General features: G+C 45.2%; 1 protein-coding gene across 1 annotated transcript in view; it reads right to left on the bottom strand.

Annotated features, from left to right (window-relative positions):
• LOC131271586 (uncharacterized) overlaps positions 1–23,132 on the bottom strand; it is a 31,926-nt gene extending 8,794 nt beyond the window's left edge. Inside the window, exons 1-10 of the mRNA XM_058273070.1 lie at positions 23,062–23,132; positions 15,148–15,296; positions 13,187–14,585; positions 7,752–7,929; positions 7,431–7,669; positions 7,191–7,354; positions 6,976–7,112; positions 6,425–6,442; positions 5,759–5,896; positions 2,349–2,444 (exon numbers count right to left, since the gene is read on the bottom strand). Coding sequence (XP_058129053.1) covers positions 2,349–2,444; positions 5,759–5,896; positions 6,425–6,442; positions 6,976–7,112; positions 7,191–7,354; positions 7,431–7,669; positions 7,752–7,929; positions 13,187–14,585; positions 15,148–15,296; positions 23,062–23,132 — 2,589 coding nt within the window. The remainder of the gene's footprint in view (positions 1–2,348; positions 2,445–5,758; positions 5,897–6,424; positions 6,443–6,975; positions 7,113–7,190; positions 7,355–7,430; positions 7,670–7,751; positions 7,930–13,186; positions 14,586–15,147; positions 15,297–23,061) is intronic.
• Positions 23,133–24,929: the final 1,797 nt, after the last annotated feature.

Here is a 24,929-nt window from a genome sequence, read left to right on the forward strand (position 1 = left end):
CGAGGCGGATTAGGCTGGACGGAAGCTGAAGCATTATCGATTATTCTTATTGGTATTATTACAGGATTCGTCGTAAGTTGATTACGCGATGGAGGATGATGATTAATGAAGCTTCACAAATGTGTTGACTCATTTTGGGGGGAAGAAGAAAAAGAGAAAATAAAAACAAAACACACGCGCACCTCAAACCAACGGCGACTTTGTTTTTGCGGATAGCGAACGAACAAGTTTGCTGCTGCTTTGTGCTGGTCTGTGCTGCTCTGTTGCCTCGTTTTGCTTGGTTTTATATCGACTTTGGACGGGCTGGGACGGAGAAAAGGGATCGGTGGGTTTTGTTTTGTTGAAGAACTGGAGGAAAAAACGCTGCATTTAACGTATTTACAGTACGCGACACGACAATAGGGTGCAATGCATTATGTTGCTAGCTGTGTACCAATAGGCTATTGTTTCCGATTTTCTAATTAATTAGTTCGATCTGGGTTCTCTGGACTCGCAAGGAATTTCACCACTCCGTTTCGAAAAAGCTTCTAGTCGGAGCAAACACCATTCCCTGCTTTCGTTTAGTGTAAAAGATTTGGGATTTATACATTTCATGAATATACATTTTACAATAGATCTTAAAATTTAACTAAAATCCCATGTTTAACATACATTCATTATTTTTAAATTGGAAAAGTAGATACACTGGATGCCTCTGGGACTGAAACGATTTTAGTGAATGTTAGTTTCCCAGAAAAAAAAATTAAAGCCAAGAGGTAAAAACATAACCCCCTCGGGTGTAAACAATGGACCAACAATGAACAGTAAAATAGATGCGTTAGTTGTATTCGTCGTGGTACAATTATCCTTTTCTCTTATAATGGCGGCGCGGCATTTACGGCTAGTTGATAGGAAGTAGCGCAGGAATCCTACTCAACAGGTTGATGATAAATTGTAACGACTGCTAGGGGCCTGAAGCGTAGTAGGTAAAGAGCTCAAGCCATGGAATCTAGGAGTGAAAACAAATCAATACTCACACAAATCAAACGCTCCCAACTCTAAGGAGGATTGGGCTAAGAAGGGTGGACTAGCTAGAGTTCTACAATCGGCACAAGCGCACGTGGACGACGCAAATGTTGTCCATCCTAATTCTGGTTCATGTACCACGTGCGTGAACCTGACGTTCTAGCTGATAAGCTAAATCTATGCACTATGTGGCAAAAGATGCTCTAGCCTATTGTAAAGATTGTGACTTTTGACTGGCATTTTCCAAAGCAAGAGACATTTTGGAAAACAAAATCTCTATGCGCTATTTAGAATTTCTCGAAGCAATATTATAATATTAACGATCATCTTAACCACACTATATTTTTCATAACAATATTTTGGTAAATATTGGAAGTAAATCTTGTAAGAATTCTCTTGTGGAGACGCAGTTGTTGATATAGCCATATCAATACTTGTTGTATCAAACATATAAAAAGGAGAGAAGAGTGTTAGTAGCACTAACAGAAGTTAGTATTCGTACAGTAGTAACAGTAGAGGAGTAATAAAAAACGAACGATATTATGAAATAATAGTACACATTCCTTTAACTACTGCTAGTATTAAATGCATGCTAAGAACATGTTCGTCAAAAACAAAACTATACTTGGTATTGAACGCTTCGGAACGTATGTAAGTAATATTCTTGAGAAAGTAAACACACATTCGCGCAAAAAGTACGGCAAAAATGTTAAAAAACTGTAAATGCAAAAAATCACACCGATCGTTATCAAGAGAAACAAAATGAAAGCAATCGATCATACTGTAACGTTTTTAAAAATTATTTTTATTGCGGTTAAAGAAGTCCTACATTAGTTTTTTTTTTTTTTCAATTTAAACACCGATAGCGGTACTTTGGACAAGTCAAATTAGCTACTGAATGTTTGCGAAGGACAACAATCGCACTTTTGGAAGAACGTTAGCCAATAACATTGCCAACACGGCCTCCGCGGAGGGAGTTTCTTTTTGCGGACCGGAGGTTGGGTTCCAACACAACTATTCACAAACTTGCACAAGTGCTAATGTGCTTGCATTGCTCTAAGATCTGCTATAGATATGAACAAAAGCTGCGATATGATGCACTTTTCATATTAACATTGTTTTTTTGCCATGTCGTAAATATTGCAGTTATTATTTGCTGCTCTAGCAAAATGGGAAAGAAAAATCTCTTTGACAAAGCGTATTTAGAAGCGAAATAAGCAAGTTGAACAGATTTGGCTGATAAACGATTATGTACCGAATGGTTTCTAAGATTTTTTTTGTTTAAGTAAATAACAAACGGTAAAAATAATGAAGTAAAAGCGCTTTCTCTTTCTCTTAATTACCTTCAAAATAAGGCTGCTCTTAGAAAAACCTGCTTGTTCTTTTTGAAAGGATCTCCCTCTTCGATTAGAATGCTTTTTTTGTAGGTTTTGAAGTATCTAAAGTTGTATATAAAATAATCGATTAAAAAAATGATGGTTTTATTTGATTAATGCTTAGATACATGGTGTTTGGTGAGTGGTGAGGTAGTGATGGTGACGGTAATTTTGGGGGCTGTGAGGGGGAAAGTGTTGATGTTGGGTTAGTAACAAAGGGGCAGACAAACACAAAGGGGAACCCGAAGGAAACTAAAACCACGAAACCCTTAGGACAACGGTGCGAGCAACGAAAGTTGGTCGGACGCGAAAAAGGGCGATGATTAAACGGCCGTTGTCAAATGGGAAAACGATTAAATTGACAGAATAATGAATTACACAGGATGCAAAAGTTATGGGGGTGGACGGGGGGATAGAAGGGGTGGGTTCCAAAATATGGCTTAATAAAATATAACTAAACACAAACCATCACAAAACTCAATGATGGGTACGAGCGATGAGTTAGTTGTTGGGGTTTTAGAAAGCGCACACACCAGGCTCACCAGGTGCAGTTTATTTTTGTTAAATATAATATGCATGTAAGTTGATTTCATAACACACAGTAATTGCGAGCGCGCGAACTCAACTGATATGTATACCAACGCGAAAAACACACACAATAAATCTAGGAGGCGTTCCTATGAAGCAAATGTAACGTGTTCACATAAACCCCTAATGACAGCGTACTGTTTTTCATTCCCATCCGTTTTTACTCCACAGCACACATGAACATCATCCCTGTTCACGTGAAGTAACAATTATTTTTCGAGTAACACTAGCGAGTGTGAGATGAGCTGTACTGTTTCTGTAACCCCGCGAAGTGTGTTTTCAATCATAGAAAACATACTGCCCTCCCGGTGTGTTTTGTTGATGTTGATCGTCGCATGAAACATCGTGTGGTTGTAATAATAATTTGCAGCGCATGTAACAACATTCAGCCAAATTCAGTTGAGCCCATATGTTTAGAGAAATTAATTCGAACGAACGTCAAACAGGTGCCGAAGATTGTGTGGTGCATTTTTGTCTAATTTTTATTTCTCTCTTGTGTGGCTGAAACATTACGTTGATGGTCGGTAAATGGATCAGAGAACCTAGCATGAGGAATGAAGGGGTTTGGAAGGTGTGAAAGGATTCAGCAAATTCCCGTTCCTCTATTATCCAGCAACAATTTATGAGTGTGTATAGCAGCCGATATTTATACGATTTTTAAAACTTGTTTTTATAAAAAATAGTAATTCAATTTTCAACACAGAAAGCAAATGCCAATGAGGAGCTACAACAAATGGGTAAACTGACCATTGTTTTCCCAAAACCAAAACGAGTGCTTTCGATATTAATGCCGCATCAAGTATTTTATTTGATGGTACTTCAACGAATTATTCGATCATCAAGTCAATCACGTTTGAGTTTATTTTGAAGTTTAACAAGTTTAACTTTTTTTTTTAATCACTTGCAACATTGAAGGCAACAGCCAAACCGCTGTGTAAGAATAAGGTAAAGGATGAAAAAGACGATTAAATTAATTTTATTTCCGTTTCAATAAAAAATAAGAAATTTGATGGGGAATGTGCGTACGCGCCTTTTTGATTGCATTTGGTATGAATTTACCTCGGTCTACCTGGGAGACATTTACTTTCAATTACATCTAACAACACACATACATGAAAAAGAGGGTTCACTAATGGTAGACTTTCGTACTTGTTTAACGACTGCCGGTTGAAACAGTTAGATCAAAGATTATTTTGTCAATTTTGATACCAACAAGGCGGTGCGAAATAATTAAAATTAGGCGACTGATCAAATACTTAGCTTTTTAAATTTTCTATATTTTTGGTTAGTTAATAAGATCATACCATTTAACCGGTTATCGTTGTCTTTTTTCTACTCTGTGAAACTAACAACACACATACACGACACATACAGACAATGGTTTACGCTAAGATCCACAATACAGAACAATTACTAGCCAGTGGTAGAGCACATTCGAGCAGCAGAAGTAATGCTAACGATCAATTACTGCACTTCCCATAAACTAGTCGGAATGGGAGGACTATGGCACGACGTGCTGACGGCCCATCCATACATTTCTCATTAGTCTTTCCCTCATTTGGTTGCATTGTGTTTCTGGAATCGGGTTATTACTGAGCCGAGGTAAGATTTAGTCATGGTTAAATTTAGATACTTCTGCGAGAATCTGCGTCCAAAACTTCTTCATCTCATGTATAGTTTCTCACTAATCACTGTATCTTGCTTAAGAATTGTTGCAAAAATAAAGTTTGATAAACAATATCGCATCAAATCTTGTTTCCTGACGCACTTTTCATTGTTTTCATCTGGCCCCGTTAACTGACCCTATCTTTTAACACAAAGCGAGGAAATGTTTCACACATTAGGAACAAATTCTTTGGTGCAGTGGTAAAGATAACCCCATAGGTGTCATGTGTTGTTTGGAATACGTTTGGTTGCACAAAATAAATTCAATAAATGAGGAAAAAAAAGATCGATAAACTTCCATCCAAAACCAAGTCTTAATCATTGTATAAATTAAAGTAACTCCACGCAACATCAAACTCGTTTCTTCGTGTACACAAAGAATAAATAGGCCAAATATTGTTTAAAAAAAGTCTAAAATTAACGATCACCTATAAGAGAAACTAAAACCATAATTAAACCAATAGAACAACAATAGGGGAAAAAACACAAGCAAACTGTTTCAAAATCCTAATGGTGCAAAGCTCTTTCATGTTGTATAAAATGTTTACAAAATAGTGTGCGTATATCTGTATGTCTATGTGTATGTGTATGTGTGTTTGTGTATGTGTGTATATATAAAGGCACTGCTTGAAGCTGTATATGAACCCGCGCAATTGTATATAGCATATATATATATGAAACAGAACGTAACAGATTACACAAAATGCTTTGCAAATTTTCGGCACGTGATTTCCCGATGAACATGTATGTATTTCCATTGAAGCCAAAGCAGAAAAAACGCACGAGTTTGGAGCGAACAAAGGGAGGAGTTGTGTAAACGGATAAAAGTATACCATATCTATTGGGAAGATAAACGCAAAAACAAAAGAAGAAACCCCCGAAAGAAAAAACAGGAAACGATCAGAGCAAATACGGACGAATAACGCGAACGAGACATAATAAGAATGTATTTGTAAAACATGGCGAATTTGGTTGAGTGTATGTGTCGATATCGTTAGCACAACAAAGTACACGATCAGTGGATAATAGTAGGTAGTAAATGTAAGGTGTAGCAGTTGATGCTGCTTCTGGACGAGAATGGGACGCGCGAAAAAGTTGGCAAAACGGGAACAGACGGTACTTACGTAAACTTCCTCCCATTGGGAAACGTAGCGCACCAGGCGGGAAAGCCGCAGAAGCCGTACCAGCGAGAGCAACTTGGCCAATCTTAATATGCGCAGGGCCCGGCCGGCGTGCAACAGTTGAAACGAATCGGAAAAGTCCTGTGGAAAGGGAAGGAGAGAACCAAACAGACCGTTAGAGCGATCACTTCGAACGACGAGCCGATGAGCCGCAGTTGTGGTACGAACTGGAAACCATTAAAAAGTATCCGATGGGGAAAACAAACATATACTAAAGTAATGAAAAGAAAAGGTAAATAGTTTGTTGAAGAAAAAACTAAAACAGTGAAGAACCATTATCACGTTTAGAACGCATTGTAAAAAAAATTAAACTTCTGCTAGTACGATACTATACTGTCGGTCACAACTAAAACAGCACATTACGAAAAACCGGTACAACCGCAAATCACAAACACCGGGGGGTCCTGAACGGCCCCCGTTACGCAACACACTACACCACGCCATTTCAACGTCAAACGCTAGGGCAAAGGGACTTTCGCACGAGATGGCGCTCGGTCTAAACTCCACTTAAGAGAGAGTGTGTCAATCTAAATCAGCTTATTATTGTTTTGTAATTTTTTTTTTGTTTTTTGCTTCGACGCAAAACGTAATCATCCATGCCTTCCTTACCTGACTGTACTTTTGCATCTGGAAAAAAGAAACAAAAAACAAAATAGGAAAAATTAATTTGGACAAGTCGGCAATCTAGGAAGGGCATGCGTGCGAAGCTCGACAAACTTCACCGAGGGTGTGTGCACTAGAGAAACGGAGGACAAAATATACATCGATACACATAAACACTCACACATACATGCATATCTACATATAAAATTACATTACATTACATTGTAAAAATATATTCAAAAAGTCATTTTTAAGAAAAAGTAATGAACACAAACGCTATCTAAAATGTCAAACTTTTCACACTACATGCAAATAAGTGTAGGCTTTACATAAAAAAAAATTTGCTTTAAATTGTTACCAGCAGTTACTTCATAATAAAACAATACGGATAAAAAACATTTAACCCAAGTAAATTAGACTAAGCTATTGGAAGCATTAGGTAAAAACATTAGCACACATTAGTAAACCTACACAGCAAATAACCACACTGACACATACACATACGCACACGCGCACACTCACACACATACACGGATCCTCGCTGTGGTTACGCTTACCTGGTTGAATATTAAAAAAATATAATCAAGCGGTATCGACGATATCAGGTCGAGGAAAAACCACGTTTTGAGATAGTGCTTTGCGATGAGCTTCGGATCCAGTATCACCTGTTCTGCGTTGTCCTGCTGCATAATACCTGCAGGCGTAAGGCAAAAGGGGATGACTTTAGTGTACCGAGTTTGAGTGGGTCGTACCACTAACCGCGGCCCATTACCTGTTCTAAAATTGACCACTATATCGACAAGGAAGATTGTATCACTTAAACAGTTAAACGCGATCCATCGGGTGCTCAGGTCGTCGTTGAAGAACGATATCGCCACGGGCAGGATGATCAAGTTTGCTACTAGCAAAAGCAGCATACACAAATCCCAGTAAAATCTGTCCACGGGTGAGGGAGATAGATTAGGAATTAGGTTATCCAGCAAGGTAGAGGTAGGTTGGATGGAGTACGAACCTGAACGAACTGCACGGATGGATGACCCAGTGGCCGGCCGTCTTCTGTCGGATGCGCTCCTTGACCAGCGCCTTTTTGCTGCCGAACAGCTTCATGGCAAGCCGATTGTCGGTCGGCTGGAACCATGCTTGCAGCTGGTTCTTCAGGAAGTTCGATGACGGTTTCTCTATGGAGGGAGGAATATTGGGAAGCGGTTCCTCCTTCGGTGTGCCATAGAGGGACACGTCATCAAAGTGTACCTGTGGCCGGACGAGACAAACGCAACAGGGATACCATGAGGTGAGTAAGTGGGAAGAATGGGCCCAGGTGAGCTAAAATTACCTTCGATTTAGCCATGTCGTTCATGTAGTCGGTGATCAGCAGAGCCTCATCGTCCAGTGCCGTCACCAGGGAGTCGGTGCAGGTGTTGTCGATCGACACCCGCAGATCGGTGTCGTTCTGGTTGGACAGATTCGAGTGGAACCTTATCGAGTCGGAGCTGGCTGCACTGAACAATCTGCTGGTGCGGCCAAGTTGCGGTTGCAGCGCGGTAGGTTGTCGCCGCGGTGACGTAATGGTGACGAATTCCATCGCAAGCGGAATGGAGAAGAAAGAAGGACCGATCAGAAGACGGCTAAGACGGGAAGGACCCCGGACGCCCCCGCCGGAATGTGTGTGTTGCGGTACGATTTAATTAAACGAATCAACCCGTCGCTTCCGCTGATGAGATAGTTGTCCCGAGGGGTTGCAGGGAATTAGCCAAACTGATTGACATGCGAATCGATCACGCAGAGACGCGTGACGGCCCGCGCTACACGACTGGCTCCGGTCCTTGAGTGATGCTGCCACGCCGTCCAAGTTGCCACTGTCGTCACGTCGCAGCGGCACAATGTACCCCGGGCCGGCAGCAGCTGCCTGCCACTAATTGAGCTTGATGGAAGTGAACTCGGGATACGGCGTTTGTCGTCGGACGGTGGACAACACAAGCCACAACAACCTCCTCCAGCCCATTGTTGTGCCCGTGCACGAGCGTGGCAAGGAATCTGAATTTGGACCACCACGCTCAGCACTTGCGAGCGGCTGTGACCACTTGCCGTTTGTGTATTACCGGCCAATTGTTAGCGCGCGTCACCGATAAGATCGGTGCTAGGATCCGGCGGCATTTCGGGAGCGCCAGGAGAGGATCTATAACTCACTCACTTTACACTGCACCGCACTTGAACGATGACGCCGGTGTGTAATGAGTGTGTACGTGGCCACACGCTGCCCGCACCCTTATTCGTCCACAGCTTTGCGGGATCGCACTCCGAGATCGCGTCGGCACCAGTCTGAGGCCCCCGGATCCCGTGTATCGCGACCAAATATCAGCCTGCTGGCCAGAGAAAAAGCGCAATTTCAAACCAGCAAACGGTTGACTGGTTGGGTGGACACCCTTCCCCCCTCCCCCCCGAGGTCAGGTCAACGGCAGTTGATGGCGAATCAGATCGAATGGATTATTTAGGCAATTAGTGTCGTGCCACGCCGGATCGTTAGCGGCCAGACACTCGGCCCTCGGCGGCTGGCCGAAGCGTGGACGCGTTTTGCTTGCATCAATTAAGTCCTGCTCGGCAACCCGGTCCCGGTTGGCGGACACACCACACCGACAGACTCCAACTACGGTAGGCACACCATTAACTGTCCACACTCGATGACATTGTGGCTCGGATGCGGAATGTTTTCCTTCTGAAACACACGCCGGCCTGTGGCCTGTGTCAACTCGTGAACGCGATGGCTTCAACTGCTCGTTCCTAATTCAACGCTCGCTCGTGTACACTCCGGCACTTGTTGGAAGTTACACACTTCCGACGCTGAACAAGCCCGATCCCACCAAAAAAAAAAAACAGAATGGCGGTGGGCACAAAATACGGTATCCCGGCACGCAATGTTTTCGGCTCGGGGCTTTGAAGGGCTTTCCACTATCTCTATCAGTGCAGGTGTCCTTTTAGCCAGCTGGGTAAATATTAGAGCCGTGCGCTTTCCGGGCGTCCCAAGAGCATGCCGAACCGGTTCCGCGTCACCATTCGCAAACCTGAGCAAATACGATACGGGATTATGGGGAAACTATTCCATCCATTTCCATTTCGGAACCGGCCACAAGGCGGGCGGTCGACGAGTGACGCGGCACAAAAAAGGACCATTTCAGCGGTGGATAAAAACAGCCTTCACTTGGACGTGGGAATTATACTACGGTCTACGTTTTTGTGCTCTCACTCCACCGAGGTACGGTGTGTTGGTAGGAGCAGATGTCATTAATTTACCTAAAAGCGTGACTCGGCGTATTTTCGCACCTGCCGCTCACAATTACGTGCGCCAGCAGTTCTGCCTATACGTCGACGCAAATTATGATCCTTGGGGTACTTTACGTTCAAAAGGGGGGGAGGGAAAAAATGCACCTGAAACTTCACTCAAAGCAACTCGTATGGTTCTAAAAATATAGCGCAATGACGTCTCCGACCGACGGGAACTGACCCGCGAGGTGTTGCTGCTTAGGGGTTATACGTGATCCCCTCCTTCGGGAACGAAGCCTCCAGCTGGCCAGTTTTGGAGTACACTTTGATCTACAGTAACGGCGCACGAAATCGTTCGGGTGTCTCGGGTGTGTAAACACGCCACGGCCCCACGGTAGCTCAAGGCGTTTCCTATCGACGATGAATTGTTGAAAAGCACTCGGCGCGCACGAAATCGTTCGGGTGTCTCGGGTGTGCCAACACGCCACGGGCCACGTCAGCGCACGGCGCTTCCCTATCAACGATGAATTGTTGAAAAATACTTAATCCCCGAAGCAGCACTTCCAAGCGATCAAAGCGCGTTTACTATCATCTCGCGGACGTGAAGAGTTCACTCGAGATTTGGCGTCCGAGCGTCCGAAATTAGGACCCACCCCGCAAAGCGCTCCGCACAACGCACACCACTGCCGGCTGGCTGGCTGCCGGAAATATCAATCAATGCGCTCGGCCGCCATCATTCGAGATGATCTCTCGAGCTGCTTGCAATCGAAAAGATGGCCAGTCCCGCTGGCCCGGGATTGATGAGTGGCGTACGAAAATAGTAGCAGCTTGTAGATTGCGGAGGCTGGAAGCGGTGACGCGATCGGGCCGGCGCGCAGGGGATTGGTTTGGATTCCGCTTCGCCTGTTTCTTTTTTTATAGATTACCCCATAAAACCCTAATTCATTAGATTACCCTCTCGCTGCTGGACAGCTCGGGCCCAGCCTCCCGCCACGAACGGCTCACTTCGCGGAGCAAAGTGTGTGTACACCGATCGTCTCGATCGCTCGGAAAAACAAAGCGAAGAAAAACCGATAATAGTAAACTAGTTTATGGCGCTTCGAATATGTACGATCGATTCTGTAAACAATCGATGGTGTGCGCGAGCGCATCCTTTCGGTACGCTCATTAAAATTGTGAGTAAAAAATCGTACCAACCACCCGAATCGATGCCAGGAGGGGCTTCCAAAAACAGATCCCTATTATTCATTGGTAACGACGTCGGAAGATGAAGGCATCGGCTATTCTAGGCCCAAGGAAGATCCACCGCCAGATGCGGGGTAACCTTTTGATTTATGGGCTGAATTGATCGGGCGGTGTGATAAAATCGATCGTTTTATCGGTTTCGCAAGTAAAACCAGCGATGTCTTACATTGACTGGATGAAAACTCACCTCGACAATCTATTTGTAGTTCCGTGTACATACACAGCCCTTTGGAAGAAGAACCAATAGCAACGCTTCTTGACCCAGAACACGTTACTATCCGATCCCGATCAAGTAAAGCCAATCTCATTGACGCTCGAGTACTTTATGGTCTGCCTTTTAATTATACGACGTTTTTATTCGTCCAATTCGTAATAACGATAAAAATAGATATCCGTCGAAGACACTCAGCCTCAGGACGGATTTCGAATCGAATGAATCCGATCGAATCGAACTGACAATTTTCATACATATTACGTCAAAGAAACCGAACTTAAGCCCACGCTAAGGCCGAATAAGTTTACCACACAGAAAAGGAAGTGTCCACCCACGTAGTGAGTCCAGTAATTTTGTTTGTCTGGGGATCACCAGAGATCTAGAGATGAATTCTCGAGGAATTTAAGAAAAATATGTGTTGTTAAGGTTCAAGAACCAGAAAACAGTGGCCGGCGTTGAGCAAGTTGCCAGACGTTAGGCTACCAAGTCTCATCGGAAGCTGGAGGAGGATCATTTGGCATCAATCCAGACAACTTTATTTCAAACAAAACATCAATGTGTGGTTTACCTTTGCTTCGAGTTGTTTTATCTCGATTACTTAAAAAGCAGAAGAAAGTCGCTTCAATTGAAATGAAACGTATTTTAAATGAAAAACGGTTAAACATATTCTGCGAACGGTAATATCGGAGCTTTTGTGACAAACCGGAAATATCGGAGCTTTTGTGACAAATCGGGGTCATTTTGACCCCGACGAAATTTTTGATTTTTTTTTTTAATATCTCGAAAAAGGCTAAATATTTTTACAAAAAAATTTCATTTTCAAATTAATATTTTTCTATACGTCCAGTGCTGAGAAACAACTTGACTATCACTAGAATGCCTTTTAGGGTCATTTTGACCGTTAGAACATCATTGAAAATCACTGAAAACGTAGTAACATCACTATTTTTAAACATTTTCCAATACCATAAACTGTTACCTTTTAGTATATTTGTTGACTATCTTTTGACGTTTTTGGTTATTCGATGCATTTCTTCATCATTTCGCTAGCTCAGTGTATAGCAAAAACGGTGAAAATTGAGTTTTTTCAGCTTTTTTGAATTCAAAATCTTTGTAAATGTAAATCCAGAAAACAAGTGTGTGCTAGAAAGTTAGTTTGTTGAGGAACATTTGAAAAATAAAATCATATTTTTGCCATTACAAGTGGTGCCGTAAATTGGCCTCAAAGATCGTAAATAACGCTAATTCCAATAGTAACGTATCCTGCATAATGCTTCAAAATGCTCGCGTACGAAATAACGGAACAAAGCACAGGACGGAAACAACCTATGAACAATTTTAAAATCCACATCTTCAAGGTCAATTTGTGGTCCCATTTGTAATCTTAAAAATATGAAATTATTTTTTGCAGGTGGCCTAATATATAAGCAATATAGCGCACACTTTTTCTGAATTTATATGATACATTTTTAAAAAATAAAACGGAAAGGGTTCAAATTCGATTCACATCGATCTTTTTACACTGAGCTAGCGGAATAATGATAAGTGGTACATCAACAAATTTAAAACGCCAAAAGATAGTAAAAAGTAACAGTTTACGGATTTGAAAAATCTTAAAATACAGTGAAGTTATAGGGTTTTAGAAATAGGGGTCAAAACAATCCCTAAAAAGCATTGGGGCAGGACTCGAAAGCAATGTATACTAATGTTAAAAATATTCAAACTATTGTTTAGTAAATGTACCTAGGATGCTTCGGTAGTGCCTTAAATGACTTCCACTTTTGGAGCATTCACTTACACTACGAATATATCAATCCCGCTTTCGACCCAATTCGATGTGCTGCACTCCTTTGTAAAGTTCCACTGCGTACATGATCGAACACTATGCAGGGTATGTACTAAGACGTTTGTGATACACCTTGTGTAAGGTATGACAGTCTGCGAACGGAACGGAAGCCAAACGAAGACCAGACATCCAGACATTCCAAAAGGGACCACCCTCCGCCCACTCGGTTAGACCCCCTCCCTATCCCCCATTCCGAAGTATTTACCTGCCATTGAGCTTATAGCTGCGCTTCTTCTTCGCGCGGTTCAAGCTGTTGGTGTTGGGCGAATTGCTGTGATACTGAGGCAAAATGTGATTGGAAAACAGATTGTAGACACTATTGCTGTAGCAGTTGCTGCTGCTCTTGTTGATATTGTTCTCGGCCGGTGCACTCAGCTGGCGGTTGTACTCGACGTTCTTCGAGTTCAGATCGTTCACTTGCTTGTTCAGCTCGATGATGTTCCGCAGCTGGCTAATATCACTCGCGTGGTAGCCGTACCCGTTCCCACTGTTCGACGCACTGTTGATCGCACCGTTGCTGTTATTGCTTTTGTTGCCACTATTGTTTATCGTTTTGCTACCGTTACCGTTACTACTGCTACCGCCGGCACCGCCGCCGTTGCCACTCGCGCCGAACCCGTTACCGCTACTGCTGGCGACTCCACCGATACTGGCACTTTTCCGCTCGTAGTTCACACTGAACACGTTGTAGTTGGTGGCGTGCTGCTGCTGCTGTTGCTGCTGCTGCTGCTGCTTGCTGCTTGCGCCCGAGCCGCCTCCGCCCCCGACGCTGCCGCCGCGCTCGAGCTCCCCCGGAGTGGCGGCGTTGCTGTGGCTGTTGATGCGCGACCGGTTGTACAGCACGGTACCGCTGCCGTTCGGTGAGTCCGTGTGGCTGGTGGAGTAGCTCAGCCGCGGCTGGACCTGATGGTGGGACAGCAGGTTGCTGCAGGCATGTTGCATCGAGCCACCGGACGCGGTCTGTGCGCCGCTGGACGACACGCTGTGGTGTCCGTACGGTGGCAGGGCCGACCCGGTCCCATCGACGCTGCCCGAGCCGCCGCCCTGCAGCGAGTGGAACGAACCCTGGCAGGAGCTGATCAGCGCACTGCCCTTGCCGCTGCCGGTGGTGGACTTGGTCGGCGCCGACGACGCTACGATGTTGGCCGCCCGGCCCGACCCCGACCCCTGCTGCCCTGCGTGGGCCGGCGAACTCCGGAGGCTGCCGTCGTGCGACGGATCGTGGCAGACGTGGTGCGCCTGCTGGAAGTGTTCCCCGCCCGGGCCCGGGTGTAGTGCGGCGGCCGGATTGCTGAGGTTGTTACTGATGGCGCATTTCTTGCACGGGAAGCCGCCCCCACCGCCACCGGGTGCTCCGGCCGGCCCACCGCCGTCCCTGCCCGACGGACAGGGCGGTGTGCTGCTGCTGCCCGCACCGTTGCTGCCGCTCGCTAGGCCCTTGTACGAGCCGCTGCAGTTGTTGGCCGACACCGACTTGCCATTGCTCTTGACGTAGTTGAAGTTCAGGTTGCTCTCCTCCACCGACAGCGAGGTTTTGTTCAGATCGTTGTACTTGTGGCCCGACTTCTGGTCGCCTGCGTCCGCCTTCGCGTTGCCCGATTTGTCTACGGTTTCGGTATTGTTTTTATTTGGTTTCGTGTTTTTGCGCGATAAGATAACACGCGGGAGCAGAAAAAGAGATGGAAAAAAAAAACAAGAAACAAGTGTAAGTCGAGAATCCAATCAAACACAATTCATTCTAACCCCGCTGTAGTTTATTCTTTTCCTCGTGTCGGATGATTATTTGGTGACCCTGGCTGGGGCGTATTTTCGGCCACATAAACGACTGCACCGTATCGCCGCTAGTCCTGCACAACTCCCTCGTACGTCGACGTTCTGAACCGATCGAACCACGGAGAGCCAGGGGGGCCACGTTCATTACCTAGACCTTGGTGGTTTATTTAAGTTGATCTTCTCGTTATTCAATTCCTTCGGTGCCGGTCGGTGCCACCGCGGCGATGCAGATTCAACACATTGTTGAGAGCGAATCTACGAAACGCTTGATCTGTTCTCTCTCTCTTTGATCGCGGCTTGTCTACGCGGTACGGAAGGGGACTTTCACCTGGCGCGAATGTCGCCAAACTTTGACCGATAGGAAGCTTATAGGAAGCAAAAGGAAAAACTTACCAATCACTGCGAGCGATGTCGAGCCGCTTCGGGAGCTGTTCAGTGGTTCACTGTTCGCACTATTGTAAACAATGTTACTGAAGCCGATGTTCACCGATGACTGATGCAGTTGGGTTTGGCTCAGCTGCAGAAACTCCGAGTTTTCTTGCCTGCCGGGAATGGATACATACATAGGCGTACACACATGAAATATCAACACATATTCATACTGCGCGGGATTACTTCGAACGTGGTCCGGTTTTTTTTTGTATTTCTCTTATTATCGTTTTGTTTTTCACAAACTACGCGTAAAGCGTTCGTTCCATGGTGGCCAGCCATCTGAGTGTGTGTGTGTACATACTAATATGTATTAAATGGATAAAAATGGAACGCAACGGCACAAGATGTTTATACACGCCATGCACAACTCCGACGAATAATGCTCAACCTTTCGCGGCGTCCCTGCCTTCGTCCCGGTTCGATTCGCCCGATCAACTTCAGCGAGAAGCGACTACTTTCTCCAACCACCGGCTCCCCGGCTGGTTGGCTGAACTTCGGTTGGCCAATCAACCACCATCATCGCCGCAGATGCCCGCTCGGAAATCGCTGAATGGCAGTTTACATCTTTGTATATCTAATTTACGGTAAACGGCCAACGGAAACTAGTTGTGAGTGACTTATGGGGGTTGCGAACCTCCCGCACCCCACCGGGGAAAACCACACTGACACACACACACACATACGCTGAGGTTCTTTTATTCCCTCTTACTTTTGGAGGATGGATAATTTTCCCTCGGTCGGTTAAATTTATCGATCGCGATCGGAGCCGGGAGGATCGATCGATCGTTCAACGCACCGCGTCAATTCAAACCATCTGCGGGGGAAGTGGGAAATTTTTGCCAGTTGTGAGTTTTGGTTTTTGTAGAAGATTGAGGATAGAAGGGAGCTGGTGCCAGAAATAGAGCGTACGCGATAATATCGCTACGTCAGCTTTTGATGACAGTACTTCCAAATATTGTGAAGAAACAGTTTTCAAATAAAATCATACGTATGCACAATTAGCTTATTTCGTGATTGATGGATCGTTTAGAAAGTTCTTCATGATGATCAACGTATTTTTAATTTGTTACAATTCTTATCCAATTACAAGTTACATCGCATGTTTCTTTATTATCTTAGTTTTAATTGTACGAAAATGAAAGTTAATCGTTTAAAAATTACACTTGAACTTGATCAATACTAAGTTATTTGATGATGTTTGAATTCTTTATCAACTGAGATATAGTTGTGTACAAAATTCTAGAGATCTATTTTATTGTCACTTATGTATGAATTTTAACAAGAATCTTTTTGTTATAATGTACTATCTGTAATTATTTACCTGAGCCATTACAATACATAGTTCAACAGATTTATTCGTTAGGAACTATGAACAGTTATAATTACAATACATGGATTATTTTGAATCACTGCATGAACGTTTATTTTACTGCAAAAGGGGCTATTTGTAATTTGTAATTTTTATTGAAATTCAACGGACCATATTTGGCCCCCTTGAAGCGTTTAAGTTTAGTACAATACATAGCTTAATACTATTTACATCTAACGGGTGACCGGTTGCACCCCACGAATAGAAAACAAAAACGCGGATCTAGACATGTCAGGTTCAAAACGATCACAGACTGCATTAAATTCGCGGCACATAACAAGAAACGGGTCTGAGGATCCAAAACGGGTACGACGAACCTCAACGTCAAGTAGCGTTCTAGCACGGAGTGTTCTCGCAGGGACGTATAAACAGAGCCCAGAGAGAAGTTCCGGCGCGTCAATATGATGGTCAAGTAGGCCCGCAACAAACAATCTCTGCGCGGTACAGTTACGCTGTCTGAGCGAGTCGAGGCCAAGTAACGCGCATCGTCCATTATAATCGACCGGGACACTCCAGGAGCGTAAGGCCAGCCGCGTAGCCTTTCGCTGGATCGACTCGAGGCGCGCCTGTGGACGCGGGCCCGACGGCCACCATACCACAGAAGCGTACTCCACGACAGACCGAACTAACGAGCAGTACAGCATCTTTATGGAGGCGGGATCATCGAGCTCGCGTGTAAGTTGCCTCAGCAGACCAATCAGCTGGTTCCCCTTCGCGACGACGTGTTCCAGGTGGTCGTGGAAGCTCAACTTTTCGTCAAGGAGCACTCCTAAGTCACGAACACAGCTTTTCCGCTCCAGGACCACGCCGTTCAATGAGTACCCGTGAACTAATGGTCTACGGCTTCTAGCAAACGAAATTACGGAGCATTTGTTGGCGCATAGCTCAAGACCGTTCAGGGTACACCACGACTGGAAGGTCAGCAAGACGGCCTGGAGTTGGACCTGGTCGGCATGGCTTCGGATCGGAAGGAATAGCTTCGCATCGTCAGCATAGAGGAGGTGGCTGCCAGGGGGTAGAACAAGCGTGACGTCGTTGATGTACAGCACAAAGAGAAGCGGCCCCAGGTTGCTTCCTTGCGGTACCCCCGAGGTGGCACTGATGCTGCGCGACGTGTGCGATGCACATCTGACGCAATATGAACGGTCACTCAGGTAGGACCGCATCCAGGCCAACAGGCAGTTGGGCAGTCCCAGGACGCGAAGCTTGGCGAGCAGCAAGGAGTGCGGAACGCTATCAAAAGCAGCTTTGATGTCCGTGTAAATAGCGTCGACCTGGGAGCCGGCATCAATCACTCTATGGCAGTTGCTGACAAACTCAACGAGATTGGTAACTGTTGATCGTTTTGGGGTGAACCCATGCTGAGCCGAGCTGACGTAATTCGAAGCTGCGACAAGAAGCGGCTTATAGACGAGCAGCTCGAACACTTTGGCGCAGGCGCTTAATGATGTGATGCCTCGATAATTCGCAGCGTTGTTTTTGTCGCCTTTTTTGTACACTGGGACCAGCCACGAAGCTTTCCAGGTCGCAGGGTAAATTCCCGACCGAAACGACTCGCGGAAAATTGCGACCAAGATAGGGGCCAAGGCAGCAGCGCAGCGTTTCAGGATCAGCGACGGAATCCCATCAGGTCCAGGTGAAGTGGATGGCTTCAATCGCTTGATCCCCTTTATCACGGACTCTACATCGACCGATGGCAGGTTCGGGGCCATGGCGTCCTGCGGTACGTAAGCGAGCGCATCAGCTATCCGACTATGGTCAACAATGTCCGGAAGGAATGTGTCAGCGAAACGCTCTGCGAATATGTCACAAACCGCAGACGGGGAGTTGCCGCTTCGTCCGTTGTAGCGGACACATCCAGGAAAACCGGTGGATTTCCGTCTGGCATTCACGAAATTCCAGAGAGCACGAGGGTTTTGGCGTGAACGCGTGCCTAGGCGCCGTACGTAACCTTGGTAGCGGAATTTGTTGTATCGTCGATGTAGAGTGTGAGCAACATTGAAATTACCTCGCGACGTTTGGCAACCTCGGGATCGATATATGCGATAGGCGGCAGCCCTGGCCGTCTTCAACCTTTGCAGAGTCCGGTCACTCCAGGGAGGACCACGTTTCGGGCGCTTTAACGGCGTGCATTCATTAAGCGCGGACACCATAAATGCAGCAAATCCATCGACAGCGAGGTCAAGGGAAGCATAGTTCGTGCATTCGAAGTCGGCCGCAAACGAAGAGATGAGCGCAGAGAGCTTGCCCACGTCAGTCCGCGCGTAATTGAGGCAAGGTGTTGGCGCAGGAACAGTCAAGTCCGCATGAGGAACCGAGAAAACCAGCTCAAGCGGAGGATGATAGTCATCCATTGGAAGGAGAGGGGTACTGCAGGTGGTTACCGGCGAGCAGGCTGAGGCGACGACACAGTTTGCAAAAATCAAATCAAGCACTCGCCCAGAAGTGTTGAAGCAGCAATTTAATTGGAATAGTCCGCTACGGTGCATTCCATCGGCAAACTGAGCAGAAAGTGCGGAACGCGTACGCGGCTCATAAAATACAAACGGAACATCCGGATCAGGCTGAGCAATGTTCCAAGAAATCGCTGGCTGGTTGAAATCCCCAAGGAGAAGGATCCCGTCACCAGGGTGAAGAGTCGCACATAGTGCGCTGATGCAATCCTCGTATGCACGGAGCGTGGTAGCGTTAGCGGAGAGCCTAGGCGGGAGGTATCCCGCAACAATAAGCAGGCGAGTGTTTCCCAGGTGAATGATGACACATGTGAGCTCCAACGACGGCTGCCTCGAAGGGAATTCCCGTGACGTCAGCAGGCGGGAGCACGCAATTAAAACTCCACCGCCGCGAGAGCAAGTACTGTTGACTGAGTCACGATCGCAACGGTACACCCGAAAGCTATCGTCAAAAAATAGCGAAGAAGGCAGACTGGGATCAAGCCAGGTTTCGGTCAGCACCACCACATTGAAGTCGGACTCGGACACAGCTAAACGGAGCTCATCAGCCTTCGTGCGCAGACCGCGCACGTTTTGGTAATAGATCGACAAACGGGAATTCGATGCGCGGCGGGGTGTAGTAGTCCGAGTAGTCGAGTCGCTGTGGTTGATGTAACGGGAAGCCCGGTGCGTAGTGTCAAGCGGTGCAGGACGGGAGCACTGACGGGACGATCGCCCCGAAAGTAGTGCGTTACTGCAGAAAAAAGTTGTCAAGAGAAGTCTGATGCAACTTTCTCATCGCATCATTACGCATCACGGTGTTTTTGATCAGCGATGGGCCTTCAACGAGCGTCACGTTTGGAGCCTCGGATGTATCGTTCATGGTGCCGTTGCTGAAGTGAGCAGAAGTGTGTGTAGGAGTGTTTGTGATGGATGGTTGCACTAGAGATGAACGGCGACGTTCAGCGGTAATCGGCGACGACGAGTGGCGGAGTTCATGATCATGAGATCGAGCCCGCTGGCTATCACGATAACGGGATCTCATCGACGGGATGAATTCCCGGACACCAACGTCGGCGGGCCAGGTCGAGGGAGTGAGAGCCTTGTCCCGGAGGCTCGCAGGGACTCTCACTTTGAAGGACAGCCAGCTCAAACTGTCCGCTCTGGTCCCTTTTTTCAGCAAGCAAAAGGCCGCGACATCTTCGGTGGCCAGACGACGCTTCACCGAGGCAACGACATCATCGGTGGTGACGGCCGTGGAGATGTTCGAAAGCCGTATCCAGATTCGGTCAGTTCGGGGCTCGGGAACAGCGGCACGCATCGGAGAGAGAAAAGTGTCAGTACCAGTAATCTCATCCTTTAACGGTGGTGGTGCCGGGCCGCTGGATGAATTAGTGATATCGTCCGTGATTTGTTTGACAACATCAGACGAATCGACGCCATCATTGTTTACAGTTATGACGCCGTCCGATAACGCGGGCTCCATAATGACACGCCTGCGTTTACCAGCCGGGAAAGGTTGCGAGCCAGAATTGCGCGTTCGCGGCACGTTGGTGGGATGCAAATGTGCAAGGCCACTTCGGATCTCAGCAACCAACGGCTCCATAAGCTTTCCCATTGCAGCCACGGACGAACTGAGCGCGGTCTGGAAGCCGGCTTGGAAGCCCATCTCTTTCACTGCCCGGCTTCGCGGATTTTTCAGGATGGTGGTGCAGCCGTTGCAGCTCCAATGAAGGTCAACATGAACCTTAACCGCGTCAATCAGCGTGGCAGGAAGCTTGCAGCAACCGCGATGGAACGAAGCTTCACAAAAAGCACAAACCATAGTGCAGTCGGCAGCGTCGACCAGTTCAGCGCACGAAAAACAAATAGCGGCCATCGCGAATAAGGGTGGGATACGCGGCGTAAGAACTCGACCGGGGAAATTAACGGTAATAGGACGGTAATAGTGCGGTGAAAGGACGAAACTCCAGCGAAACGACTAAAAGAAAACGCTTAGCGAGCGATAAAGTCGAGCAGTAAAATAAACCAAACACAAAATGCAGTGAGAATTAACGAATTATGTTGAAGCACGGTGATTCAGCATCCGAACGAGACAGACGACAACTGTCAACTTATACACTGTTTATTGCCATTTCATTGCAAAAAATAAAATAATAAAATTGTTTAGCTCAACAATTACTGGTTTTAACATTATGGTTAATGTTTTTTTTAAATGTTATTTTGAATTACTACATGTGCGTTTATTTTACTGAGGAAGGGAATATTTTTAATTCATTTCATTCCAAAAATAAAATAATGAAATTGTTTTGCACTACAATTCCTGGTTTTTACACCGTGTTTAAAAAATTATTGCTAGTATTGTAGAATGGACAATGCTCACAGCACTATCTATTGATCTATTCCATTCAGTGTGTTTGGAAAATGGTGTGATCCGCATGAGGCACCAGGCGCTTCCATCAGTGCGCTTCAACACCGGCACGGATCGGCAAAACTAACCTTGACTTAAACCGATCAACTAACGCTTGTTGGTTGTTTCCAACCGACACTTATGGCGGCAATAGAATGTTAAGCATTGCTTACGACCAATCATCTCACGATATTTGAGCAGATTTGGTGTGAATCGGAGACACAACAGGGAAGGGATAGGTAGGCAAACACGAACGGGGAACCCTGCACTCTTTCCTCCGAACACGACTTGAACCTTGGATTATGGGAAGGGGCATCGTAAAATGTGGAGCAAGACGTGTTCGACAATGCTAATAGTTGCCTGTTTTACTACCGGTTTTAATGGTGTATCGATCACGAAAACCGCTCGAAGTGTGCGCGAGTTGTGCTGTTCGTTGCAAATTAACGGATTTACAAATTTCAGCAAAAGTAAATAAATAATCACGTTCCCGCGCTCGCTGCTGCACACCATGAAGCTGCGGCTGGCGTTTGTATTCCTTCCCTTGTGGATCTATTTCAAGCTCGGGCTGCTCGCTTCGGCCAATTGCGAACCGTATGTACGTCTCAACTAAATAATTGCAAGCGCCCCTTGCTGTGGGGTTCTACTAGCACAGACGCCTGGTCTTGAGCGAACTGGAGCGCACTTGTTTATTGGCCACCAACACCGGGAACGGAGGCGATCGTTTGGAGCGACCGTTTTCGGGTTCGGGCGATACTCCAACTGCTAGAATAGTTGAGTTGGTTCGTGTCACCGGTGTTATTAGCCAGGACACCAACATTTTGCTCGACGTAAATTAAACTTACAAGGAGTGAAGGGAAGTGTAAAAAAAAAACGGAAAGTCAAAACAACAGTAAAAGTAAAATGTGGTTCGAACACGACGATCTAGGGATAAAGTTTTGAAACATTTATCGACGACGTATTAAAAAAATATCAGGAATAAAACAAAGCATAAAAATCACGTGTTTTTCACACCCGGTTCTGGAAATTATGTTGTCTGAATTTCAGTTACACCGATTCGATCATTTTGGAAGTCAAACAAAACTGTTTTATCTATTATGATATTACGGACGTTGGTGTATTGTATCAAATAAAAATACAATGTAGTAGATTAAAGGAAAGCATAAGAATTACGAATATAACACAAGACGATCTGGGAAATACGTTGTACTTTCAGTAGCGATAGTTTGAACACTTGAAATGTTTGAACTAAAACCGTAGCTGTTCAACTATTCATTTTTTTTTTTATACTAAGAGAAAGCTTCCGAAGACAATTAATTCCTATATGTTAAGAATAAAAAAGGTAAATCCTCATTAAAGAACGCCAAACAATATGATAAGTTTGTTGCAGCCTAAGGACACATTCTTAAATACTGTATAAGGCTTGTTTGAATGCAAATGACAATTGGAACATTTCTGGTAATATTTGATTGTTTAATCTGTACCCAAATAAAGCTCAACATCAAACATGAATTGTTTTTAGCAAGAAATTACACGAAAATTAAGTTCCTGAGCATCAAGGTTTTAAATAAAAGTTCGATAACTAATAAGTCTTTGAGTCAAGGAACTTACTGGTTTGAATAACAATAATCCGAATCATTCTAGGTTCGCTATTGACATGCACTTACCTGCTCTGTATGTAATTGTTGCAGTATGCTCCAGGACCACTAACCCGCCGTTGAAAGTTTTTAAAAGGCATTTTCAAACATCTACGCTAGATGAACGGGTGACGGGGGTACAATGTGTGTAATCCTGTCGGGGCGGAAGAGCAGAAGAAATAAAACGGGATTAGCAAGTTTTCACTTCATCCAATGAAGAAATAAAGTAAAACATTCAACCAGACTCTACGGTTCGCCGATCGGTCTACGAGCGACGTGACGTTACGTAAGGTGGAAAATTGTCCAAACCCAACCCACACAACACTGCTTCCCACTGCTTGTGGGCTGGGCCAAGAACGAACGGAACGCCCGAACGAACCATTTCGTTGCATTTTCGGAATTCCCCAGGGGATGGGGGCTAGGAAAGAGAAGGATTGGCTGAGTGGAACTCTAGCGAATAGTGAACGTCCGCCAAAGCTACAGAACGCTCGGAAAATCACCAGACATCAGCTTTCTTGTTTTGGATCCGTTTGCTTCCTTATCGAGGCGAGTCATCGTTTTCCATCGGGCCATCCTTAGGCGAGAGATAGTAGGAAAATCCCCAGCCGGACGGATGCCTTCGCTACTGCATCCATCACCTGCTCCGGGGTATGTGTTCGTCGTGGACGTCGCACCGGTTCATTTGAATATTCGCCAACGGACCACTAATAGCGCACGTCAGTCGAGCTGCTTCCGTCAGTGTTGCAGTGTAATTTGTGATCAGATATCAAACGAAAATCGTACCATCGCCAGGCTAGACATTCGAAGCCAGTCGAATGTGTCGATCGTTTATTTTTCCTTACATTTTCTGTATTTCCCTTTCCCCGCTTGCTACGATAATGAAATAATAAAGCCGGTGAATATTCATGCCAGCGGAGCCTAGAAGGTCATTTGACGATCGGTCCGCGGATAGGCGGAATATTCAACGCCGGAAAACGTCCGCATGACCGTTGGGTCATCGAAAGGATAAAGCGCTAGTAAATGGTGGCCAATTAGTTAGTTACCTGCTTAAAATATGATTGCTGCAGTAATCGCCAGGACTTTGTATCCTACGGTGACAGTTTTCTAAAGGCATCTTTCAATACATCTAGAGCGTATTATAGAGCGTTGGCTGGGAATGGTTATCTGCAAGGAAAGTGGAAAGAGAAGTGCTGTCAATAACGGTGGCAATGCTCGAAGGACCGAGAAGTGGATGAATACCATTGCAGTGGAAAGGGCTCTTTGAAAAGTGTAATAACATTTATTTCATTGCGTACACACTTAAAGGACCTACTTGGAACGGCAATTGAAAGGAACTAGGGTTAATATGCTCGCATATCTTAAAAAAAGGGTTATGTTATTCACGGACATAGGCATGTGAGCATAATCCAGCTTGTGTAACGTGGTTTGTGTTAACCAATGTATGTATTATTATTAATGTATGTAATTAAGCCAAAGTTAAAATGTATCTTGCGAACGCGTATATCACGATATAAATTATAAAACTCCTATTGTTTGTAACACTCCAGTGGAAGAAACCGATATTTTTATAGTTTTCAAAAATATGTTTTAGAAAAGATAGATTGATATCATTACAAAATCATCGACTGTAACGACACGATTTATTGATATATTCCATTCGATATGATTTGCAACGCTATGCTCCACATGAACCACCAGGCGCATCCATCTGTTTGCTCCACGAACACATGAATGATCGTCATAGATTGGTAAACTTTAAAAACATCAGATAAATACATTAAAACATTCAATTCTGTAAATAAGACTTTAAATCATGATGTTTCGTAGTTGTCTGATCCATGTTTCTTTGGAAAAATGACTGATTGTTTGGAGATTCTCAATGTCTTGGAGATTCATAA

Source organism: Anopheles coustani, chromosome 3 (genome assembly GCF_943734705.1).
Source record: "Anopheles coustani chromosome 3, idAnoCousDA_361_x.2, whole genome shotgun sequence".
In the NCBI taxonomy this organism is placed as follows: Eukaryota; Metazoa; Arthropoda; class Insecta; order Diptera; family Culicidae; genus Anopheles; species Anopheles coustani.